This window comes from Arctopsyche grandis, chromosome 2 (assembly GCF_051622035.1).
Source record: "Arctopsyche grandis isolate Sample6627 chromosome 2, ASM5162203v2, whole genome shotgun sequence".
Classification (NCBI taxonomy): domain Eukaryota; kingdom Metazoa; phylum Arthropoda; class Insecta; order Trichoptera; family Hydropsychidae; genus Arctopsyche; species Arctopsyche grandis.
This window is the reverse complement of record NC_135356.1, coordinates 3,869,666-3,880,357: the sequence shown is the minus strand read 5'-3', so window position 1 is coordinate 3,880,357 and position 10,692 is coordinate 3,869,666. Positions and strand designations below refer to the sequence as shown.

Genomic DNA, 10,692 nt, shown 5'->3' with positions numbered 1-10,692 from the left:
CGCGCGGATCTCCCATCACACGAAAATTAGTCGCACAGGAAAATTGACGTACTGCTAGAAAGCTGCTCAAATATTGCTCAAAACTGCCCAAATCTTGTAAAAAAAAAGCATTTGCTGAGCAATATTTGGGCAGTTTTCTGTACGACAATTTTTCTGTGCGACATGATACCGCGCGAGCGATTTTCGTAGTGGCGGTTATCCTGGTAGCGATTCATATTTGGGATGTAACCCGTTTACCGTATTGGAGATATTTCTGTGAAATTCAGGTACACAAATAAATCCCAAGCAGCCAATATTGAAGCAAGTAAAAATCTTTTTATTGACCACTTGGATGGTTTAGTGCTGCATTTTTCCAATTGATCAGACTTGGGCGGATCACGGGGCCAGCCTGCCTTAGTTCGAGGCCGGCTTTTACGAGGGACGCTGCATCTGGCGGTCCGCGCCGGGATCACCGGGCGCCGGACCCACGGGAGAATCTAGAGCGACTGACAGATGGTCGGTGTAAAAAGGGGGAAAACAAAAGCCGAAGCCGTAAGAGGACAACCAACGGCAATGAGGGTTTTTGGCTCGGACAATCCTCTTACAAACTACACAACATGTGTTTCGGTAGGCCGGGTTATATGTATTTTTCATTCGGTTTCACCCCCTGAATGGTGACACCTGGTACACTCCGCACCCCCCGCACCTCTCTTGTGACGCCACTGGTGCTAGTTCTAGCTTATAGTAACTATCAAATTTGTGGCGTGGGTGTTGTACATGGTCGGAATATAATTTGTGTGGGCGGGAAGCATATGGTCACATTAAGAGGCGTTGGCTAAACTCAGTGACGTTTGTGTCCTCGTCTTCGTTGTGTGCGTTCATCACTCTCGCTGTTATGTCGACTTCACGCCCCAAATCCCCCAAAACACCCTCCGGACGAGACGAGGAATCCTTCTGGGCCAAGATCGGCACTCTCGGACGCAACAAGCGGATCAAAGAAGGTCATTTTCCACTCATACTCATCACTCTTTTGGTACTGGCCCAATACTAACATCCAAACAGCACATTGCTGCGCCCACACGCGTCCGTTCTATGCTCACATCTCCATCAGTACTTTTTTTTACATCACGTTCTTGCCGAATGAGTGTGCCCAAATTGGTGCAGTAAATCAAAATATAAAACGTCAATATTCAAATTTACAACGTATCAAAATGTAGGAAATTCAGCGCTCACTTATATCCAGGAATATATAGTTATAATTAAATCAATCATCAGTTCCGAAGACTATATTAGAGTTCCTGGATCCTTACATAGTTTGCATACGCTCAGTGCTGATTACCTCAAAGAATGCGAGAGCAAACTATTTCACTGTACAGAAGCTGACTAAAATACTAGATTTTTTGATGCCGCCAGTCCCATGAATTCAATTTAATTAATAATTACTTCAATCATATTATTTATTTATTTATTTAACATATTAGCCACAGTGACATTACAGAGATCTCCAACGCGTCGCTGTGGCCGGTCATTCAGTAATAATAACATGATAACAGTAATAATAACTTATAATAATAACAATATTAACACAACATCATTAAAATCATAAAAAAAAAGAAAAAACATAGATAAAGTAATAACAATCATTAATATTTATAATAGGCAAAATCAACCACTAGCATTCCTCAACAACCACTCAACCAGATTAGTATATTTTATATTGAAGAGGTCAATTTCACCAGAAATCCTGTTAAGCAGATATAGGAGCCGTTGACAACATATTTGTGCGAGCCACGGGAGGAACAAACAAATCACGATTTCTCAAGTCCCTGAATTTACAAGGTGCATTAAACCTAAATTCCTTTAGAACCTGAGGATTGTGTATTATCCCATTCAACAGCTTAAAAAAGAGTCTTCCCAGTAACATATTCCGACGAGACTCCAATGAGTTGAAACCTAACGCCCCTAATAGGAATGCACTAGGATATAGTCAAGGATAATAACCATACTGTTTCAAATAAAGATATCTGAGAAACCGTTTTTGGATTCTCTCAATCTTCAATGAATGAGTTATATGGGTAGGATTCCATATAATAGAAGAAAATTCTAGAATACTACGTACTAAAGATTCATAAAGAATTTTAAGCACCAACGTACTCTGGAAAGGTTTGCTAAATCTTAGTAAGAATCCCAGCATTTTTGTTGCACGCAAACAAATATTGTCTATGTGTCGTTTAAATTGAAAATTATTCGAGAACAAGACCCCCAAATCACAATATTCATCTACAAACTTTAATTCAACACCACTTAGGCGATATGGATAAATCAAGCGATTTGAAGATCTTGTCACATTGAGAACACAGCATTTTTGAATGCTAAAAAATAATTTATTATCGACAGACCAACTTGACAGCGCATCTAAGTCCAATTATGTACATGTGTATGAGTTTAATATGTATTTTTTTCAATTCCATTACAGTACAAGGACTACAGGCTGAAGGGAAGTATGCTATCGATTCACCGGGAAGTCCAACCGCTCCTGAAATACCTCCTGAAGATTATACCCTTCGTAAGCATGTTGTCTATAAAGGTTCCCGGAAGAATGCACTGAATAGTGGCGCAGTTTCGAGAAATCCTAACTTTCAAAGGCGCTCAAGAAGAACTCACGCAATAAAATTCCAAAAATAAAAAGAGTCAGCACCCTCGGTTAACACACAAATACCCCTTGACACTTTTATGTGGAATTCTATTGTGTTAATTCTTCTTGAGCACCTTTTCGTTGAAGTTTGGATGTCCCAAGAGTGCGGCTCTTTTGGGTGTATTTATCCGATCACCGTCTATAAATTAACTTTCGATTCGATGTGTATATTATACTGACTGATCCTATGCGCAGATGACAACGAAGAAAGGTCCATAATCCAACCCAAGTCTTTGGAAGATCGAAAAGTAGTCGAGTTGATACAGGTGCTCATCGATTGGATGAACGATGAGTTGGCGCACCAGCGTATCATCGTGAAAGACATCAACGAGGACCTGTACGACGGGCAAGTCCTGCAGAAACTCTTGGAGAAATTGTCCGGCGTGAAGTTGGACGTGCCCGAGGTGACCCAATCCGAAGAAGGACAACGCCAAAAATTGACCGTCGTCCTCAGAGCCGTCAACAGAGTAATTCTCGTCATTTGCGAAAATGAATGTCACACGGGGATGCTAAGTTTGATTACTTTTTTGTGTTGTAGATTCTGGGACAAAATCACCGAACAATTCAAAAATGGAGCGTCGACTCGATTCACTCGAAAAACACCGTCAGTATTCTCTATTTGCTGGTCGCTTTGGCCCGCTTCTACAGAGCGCCGATACGTCTGCCTGAAAATGTGAGCGTGTCGGTCGTAATCGTTAAAAAAAATGCAACAAATCAGTTGATACACAGGTAATTAATCGTAGAAAAGGTACACGCATTTAATTGAAACACTAAAAACGCACGTTAAAATCTTCAAAGGACTCTTTCAGAGGTAATACCTCAATTCTAACGTATTTTTCAGCTAAGAAGGTACACAGTTTTAAAACCCTTTCATCATTTTCGTTAGACCTCTCCCAATGTACATACATATAATGACTTTACATTCAAGGGAACAAAATAAAGGCATACGGCTAATTGAAAGGGTTATCCCTTTTTTTTTTTTTTATTTAAAACCGTTGCGCATTCAATGTGGTGTGTGGATACATTACACTGTTCGACAAATGACGACTTTTTTTGGTTCAGAGACGAGATATTACTTTTCTTATAGATCTATGCCCAGTGAACACGAATCTGGTAATTTTTGAATTTTAAATGCTTTTTATTATTACGAAATTATGTTCACAATACATCTTATATCTATTTTAATAGCTACTTACTGATCTACTGATCATTTTCTATTTTACAATTTAATTTAATTTGGTTAGTAATCATAGTATTATATTAATCTACAGCATAATATGAAAAAGAGCTCAAAAACCTATGAATCTGGTGATAAACAATGTTGATTGGCTTGAGATTCGGAGATGTGTTTTTTAAATTGCGCGATTTTTCCATATCTTGGTGTTGTTCAGTCGATGTCTCAAATTCTGTCAATTTTCTGTTCTAAATGAATATTGGAATCTATAGTCGGGTATTATATCTTTTATTTGTAGTACTTTTCAGCTTTCAAATCTCTCTTAAGTTGTCGTTCAGTTCAAATCAAAAGTCAACAGTACGTATTTTCACTTGGGATTTTTTCCCACTGTTAATACTATTTTATATTGAGTATTTTCTGTTGAAACATGTTTATTCGGATAGTGTTCTGGCTTTATGTATATTGTTTATGTTTATGTTATATATTGTTTATGTTTATTCGGATAGTGTTCTATTTTTTTTTTTGTTTGTTTAAAAGGGTTAATTGGAAGTGTGGTGAATTTTAAATTGCTAGCTAAACGCTCGTACTCGTATTTACAAGAATCTGAATTGAATTAACAGGGATAATATATTAACACACAGGATACCGTGCGCACAAATTTGAATAAATATGTTTGATATTTTTTATATTCATGTTCTGAAGAAAATATCACCATTGTTTACTATGTGCCCTTTTATATTTCTTCGGTAATTTATTGCCTACACTTGACTCCTGGTTACTAACCACTGCACTAGGTAATAAACACATTTTTTTTCTCACATCTGTTTTATGTTCCTCTTAGATTTTGCCGATGTCCTAAAATTCTCTCACTGATATTGTTATTTATGACACAATTTCGAAGAAAGAGGATTAACCTTGTTCGATGTCCGCAATTTCAAAGCGCACATGGAATTGCATCTGACTGCATTGTATTTATAGGTTTCAAATAACGACATTTGTTGTTTTTGTTACACAAAGGTTCACTGCTGCTAGAATTTTTTTGTTTATTTATAAAATATGTATATTTGCCATATTTATACACATTTTAATTATTTATTTTATTAGTACGCGACTTACAGTTTGACTTTTACTGATTTTACAATTACGAAATTTTAAGATAGTCCATACGAAACTGCATTTCAAATTTCACTTTTATACTTTTACTGGTAAAAGAGATATGACATTTTAAACAGTTACAGTTTTATGCAAAGATTAGCGCAAAGTCTCCCCGCCGCACGCCTGTTTCTTTAGCAATAGCCCGTGGTATTCTATGTGTTAAATTGTCTTTATATGAGAATTAATATTGAGTATTTTCTATTGAAACATGTTTATAAACACCTGCTCCATTGTGGCTCTTCATGATAAGCTATTGCACAGTTGAAAACTGCTTTGATAATTGAAATAAGGTTAGGATCGGACAAGGGTATTAGTTAAAGCTGGGAAGTCCTTTGAAGGGGAAGGCACAATTTTTGAAATCAAAATTATGACTAACCCCTCGAATGCATATATAAATGTTTTAATAATTTGGATTTATGTTATTGTAACAGGGTTGATCAAGAAAATATCACATCGACGTACGACGATTTGGGTATGAGATGCGAACGAGATGCTTTCGATTCACTCTTCGATCATGCACCCAAAGAACTTCAACTGGTCAAGAAGGTAATCGGTGTTTAAAATCGAATGAAATTGCGAAATTTAAATTGAATTTGCCTCGTATAATATGTATATGTGTATGCAAAATTGTGCGATCGCTTGCTAGTGCGATTTGTTTATTTTTCTTTGATATATGTGTATTTATTTTATATTGGATATTCAATTATTTTTTGTTTTGAAAAAGAATTTAAGATTACAATCTGAATGTTCACAGTCGCTGGTGCTGTTCGTGAACAAGCATCTGAACAAGTTGAATTTGGAGGTGTCCAGCCAGCAAATGGACAATGAAGACTTCAAACAATTCCACGACGGGGTTTATCTCTGCCTTTTGATGGGTTTGCTCGAAGGATTCTTCGTGCCGCTGTTCGATTTTTATCTGACGCCCCAAGACACCGACCAGAAGGTTCACAACGTGTCGTTCGCCTTTGACTTGATGCACGACGTCGGTCTGCCGAGACCGAAAGCGCGACCTGAAGGTAATCACAGAGTTTAATCTTTAATTTGATTGCGTACTTGACCGTCACTTTGGAGAACGTATGCTAAAGTAAACTCGGGCTAATTGCTCATCGTACATTATGTATGACGTTTTAAGCTGTCTGTCCATGTGCTTGCCATATATGTGGGTGGAATTCCTGAATAGTTGGCGCTATTCAGGACCACGATGGGATGTGGCGGTGGAATTGAAGATCAAACACGTGCGTTTTCAGTCATGTTGTTTATTAAAACGACACCACGCGGTGGTTTAACGACCAACCGCCCCCAGTGGAAGGTTAACTTCTACTAACTGTAAAATAGCGGTCCTTTCGCGCCCTATGCCACTTTTTCATCCCCCCTCTACGATCGGTCGTAACATACCCTTTCACAGCCATAGCCCATACATCAGCCTTTCGTTTAATCCCAACACTACAACTCGGCCTTTCCTGACCACAAACCTGCCCTCAGGTTTCTCTCACCTGCCGGGCCATTCCTCAATCATATTACACATAATTTTCAGACATACTTCTCAATAATCCCAGACATACTTCACAGTAGTCTTCAACATACTCCACAATAATCTCAAACTTATTTCAGTATCGTATCAATTTTTCACGTTTCAATACAATTCAATCTTCAAAAAAAGTTACACACAGATCATCACAATTAAAGTCACACATAAATCATCACAATTGCAATTTAAAATCATTACAAGAAATACATAGCATTAAAATCAACACCTTCACATCGGAAACAAATCACATTTTAAAACATCACTAGAATTACATTTCAATACAATTATCTCATATTCTTCTAGGCATGTAACCAAATTAAAACATTATTCAACATACCAAACACTCGCCAAAACATGAAAACACTAGAATAATCAATAAAACATTAACAATATTTCAAATCTTAACTACTAACAAAATAGAACAATAATCAAATATCAAGTAAGGCTTAACTAAAACCCCTCCGGGTACTCCACTTATTCTCTAATTCACTGACACACACTTCACTTCAATCGGCACAACCTAAACACTATCCGATGCCAGTCGCGATTCCACGCGGCTGTCCGATGATGTTGTCCGCGATGGACCTCCCGTCGCCCCACGGCTTTCCATATGGTATCTTGCCGCATATGAAGTTGACCAATATCGTTCCTGGTTCACCGATATATCCAAAAACTCCTTTCTTAATCCATGGACTTATTTTCTTTTCCATTAAAGTAACATCAATCTGACTACGACCGAGCTTGAAAGTGAATACATTGTTCTTTGGTGTTGAAATTTTGACTGGGTCTCTTATTCCTTCTGGTGATTTATCCATATCTTTTTCTTCATGTTTCCCATTTTCTTCATCTTCATCTTTAGGATTCTTCGAATGACCATGAGATCCTTTACTGAATTGACCATCGGGCGGTTCATCTTTATTTGAAAACGGTATGTCTCCGTTGTCCCAAAGCCTTCCAATATGCAAACCATCACCGTCCATACTTCCATCACCCATGTCCACGCCTCCATTACCCATGTCCTCACTTCGATCACTCATGTCTACACCTCCATTACCCGTGTCCTCACTTCGATCACCCGTGTCCAAACCGCGATCATCCATGTCTACACCGTCCTCTTCATTATTGGAAACATCTATTCCACATGGTTTGCGATGCTTACTTTCATCATTCGTTATCCTAATTGAATCTGTGGTTGATGATCGATTTTCTGTGCTCGGTCGCACTGAAGAATAGTCCAAATGAGCTCGAGACGGCGACGCTGGAGGCTCTAAGGGGGTCCTCACCATCTGACCATGTGACATGTTTGATGTTCCATCAGCCTCGCTTGAACAGGAATCGCTGGGTTCTGCATGAGCAGACATCTCTTGTGAAGCCCGTTCTTCTTTTTCCCTCCGCAGACTCTGTTCCAACTTAACCTCGATCGGAACTCGTGGTTTTGACGTTTTATCGCGTTCCACTTTGATTTTTTCTTGCTCTCCATCCTTCAAGTCCGAATCAGCCCTCCTTACTCCTTCCGCAGCTTTTCTACGAATGGCACCGGAATTGTTACATTGGTCTCTTACCACAGGAATACTTTCACTAGTGATGATGCCGCATCGATGTACGAAGTTCTCGCCGGCGAGTTTGTCTTCACTGCCTGTGTCGATCAGTGCCGGCGTCCTCGCCCTGGGTCTCCAGCCGCTTCCAGTTGAGGGTGCGGGCACTGCTTTGGCTGTGGCTACGGTTGCTTCTTCTGCCTTTACCCTTTCCACCAGCCCGTCGAAGGCGCTCAACTTGTCCCTGAACTCCTTCAAATTGCGGGCACCATACAGCATCCCCTTCATAGAAGACCTGCCAGGGATCCCGTCGATGACATATTCCATGAGGTCACGATCCTCAATCGAACCCACGCTCGCGATCTCCCGCATCCGGTAAAAGTACTCGTTGACCGATTCCTCTGACGTTTTCTGCGACTTGGACAGCCTCCTGTGGACTGACGCCCCACTCACCATCCGAGCGAACTCCTCCAGTAATGCGCTTTTGAGTTTCTCCCACGAATAGACCCCATCTTGTATGCGCAGGAACCTCTCGGCCGCCCCCTTGACCAGGCGTTTCCCAAACAGCAGCTTTTCCATGCTGCCCCAACCTGCCGAGTGTGCGACTTCTTCGATCTGCGCCACCCACTTTTCTACCGGATAGTCGTCGTTTCCGGTGAAAATGGGGACGGCGCCCTCCATGTCTTGGAAAGTCAGCTTGGCTCGGCTGGCGACTGGCTCTTCTATCGCCCTCTCCCGAACCCCTCTCAACGTCCTACGACCAGATGTCGGCCTCCTCCTCCGATACATTGTAGCACGTGGTGTTCAAACTGCCGCCTAATCCCGGACGAGCCTCCAATTGTGGGTGGAATTCCTGAATAGTTGGCGCTATTCAGGACCACGATGGGATGTGGCGGTGGAATTGAAGATCAAACACGTGCGTTTTCAGTCATGTTGTTTATTAAAACGACACCACGCGGTGGTTTAACGACCAACCGCCCCCAGTGGAAGGTTAACTTCTACTAACTGTAAAATAGCGGTCCTTTCGCGCCCTATGCCACTTTTTCATCCCCCCTCTACGATCGGTCGTAACATACCCTTTCACAGCCATAGCCCATACATCAGCCTTTCGTTTAATCCCAACACTACATATATATATTATATGGTTACCTGACAACTCGTTCACAGATTTTCCGTAAACCGAGGATGCGCTCCAGGCATTACGTATACGGCCATCTCTTTCTCACCCCATCTGTTCACCAATATCTCGTTTACTATGCCATTACGTATGCAGCCATCTCTTTCACAGACCGTCTGTTATCGGTGAACAGACGGTCTGTGAAAGAGATGGCTGCATACGTAATGGCATAGTAAACGAGATCTTGGTGAACAGACGGGGTGAGAAAGAGTTGTCGTGTCACCATATTATATGCATAATAATCTGGACTCTACTATGCATGCATACACAATTGTATATTTTCATGTTGTTTTATTAATTAACTTGATTTTTTTTATGTTTCAGATATCGTCAACATGGATCTTAAATCGACTCTCAGAGTTTTATATAATCTTTTCATGAATTACAAACATTTGAATTGACAGAGTGAAGTTGAAAAGAATTATATATATACAATATAAAAAGCTAACACGTATTAACTAATCTCATAGCTGATTCACTTTCATAATATTTAATTAATAATATATACATATATAGGTATTCTCGAATTATTGATGTTTTTTTTTTTTTTTTACCAAAAATTAGTTTTAGAACTACAAATATTGACTATTTATTGCCAATACATGTATTTTGAACTTGACACGTTACAAATAAAATGTTCAATATCAGCTTAATCATGAAACTATGTATGTGCCTTTCTATGTATTAATTATGTATTATTATTATGTGCCTTTCTATGTTAAGTAATTAAACTGCCATAGAAATAGTTGAACATATTTTTATACATTGTAGATAACATTAACAATATTGAAAAATTAGAAGGATCTTAATGAAATTTATAACATGAGTGAGCCGAGTTTGTGCTTTATATTAATATAATAACTATTTTTGAAAATTATTTTAATGTTGAATTTTTATTAACAGAATTTTATTCGTCATGAACACAAAATGTGCCATAAATTATGTATGTTAATGTAATTAATAAAAAGAGAAATAAATCGATTAACCCAATTCGCAGTGGTTTGTAATTTTAATTTTCGATTGATCAATTTTTAATATCATATGTATATATGTATGTCGGTCACTATACGATATTTTAAGCGGATTGTGAATTCTTCGTATTTTATAAAACTTGGGGAAACTTGCTTTTTCTTAGCATATTTTTTATTGATTGTATTAATTAGTATTTTTAATAAAAATAGTAATACAATAAACGACAACGCCATCTATTGCAGTTTAAATGAGTCAATTGTGGTTAGTTTTGATTGAATAGCGAGAATTCAAAGTCGTTGTATGATGCGTTTGCACTGCAAATGCTATTTTCATAACTTAGACCAAAATATGAAAGTATTCTCAAAAATATCGAAGCACGTCGTGAAATGCATTTTTTTTCTAAAATTTCAATATATGAACCACTACAGTTTTTATTTTACTAAGATTACTATATTTGTTAAAATTCCATTCGGGATC

At 38.7% G+C, this 10,692-nt stretch overlaps 1 protein-coding gene across 2 annotated transcripts; it reads left to right on the top strand.

The window, feature by feature from the left end:
• Window positions 1-775: 775 nt before the first annotated feature.
• Window positions 776-10,238, top strand: parvin (beta-parvin). Of its 2 annotated transcripts, none has more exons than XM_077445733.1 (7): window positions 776-980; window positions 2,456-2,545; window positions 2,870-3,141; window positions 3,213-3,403; window positions 5,435-5,549; window positions 5,758-6,019; window positions 9,568-10,238. In XM_077445733.1, the coding sequence occupies exons 1-7, from the start codon at window positions 875-877 to the stop codon at window positions 9,642-9,644; spliced, it is 1,113 nt and encodes a 370-aa protein (XP_077301859.1). In that variant the 5' UTR covers window positions 776-874; the 3' UTR covers window positions 9,645-10,238. The 2 variants fall into 2 exon arrangements, with proteins under 2 accessions (XP_077301859.1, XP_077301860.1); XM_077445734.1 differs by having other exon boundaries at window positions 804-980; window positions 3,213-3,391; window positions 9,568-10,231.
• The last annotated feature ends 454 nt before the right edge of the window (window positions 10,239-10,692 follow it).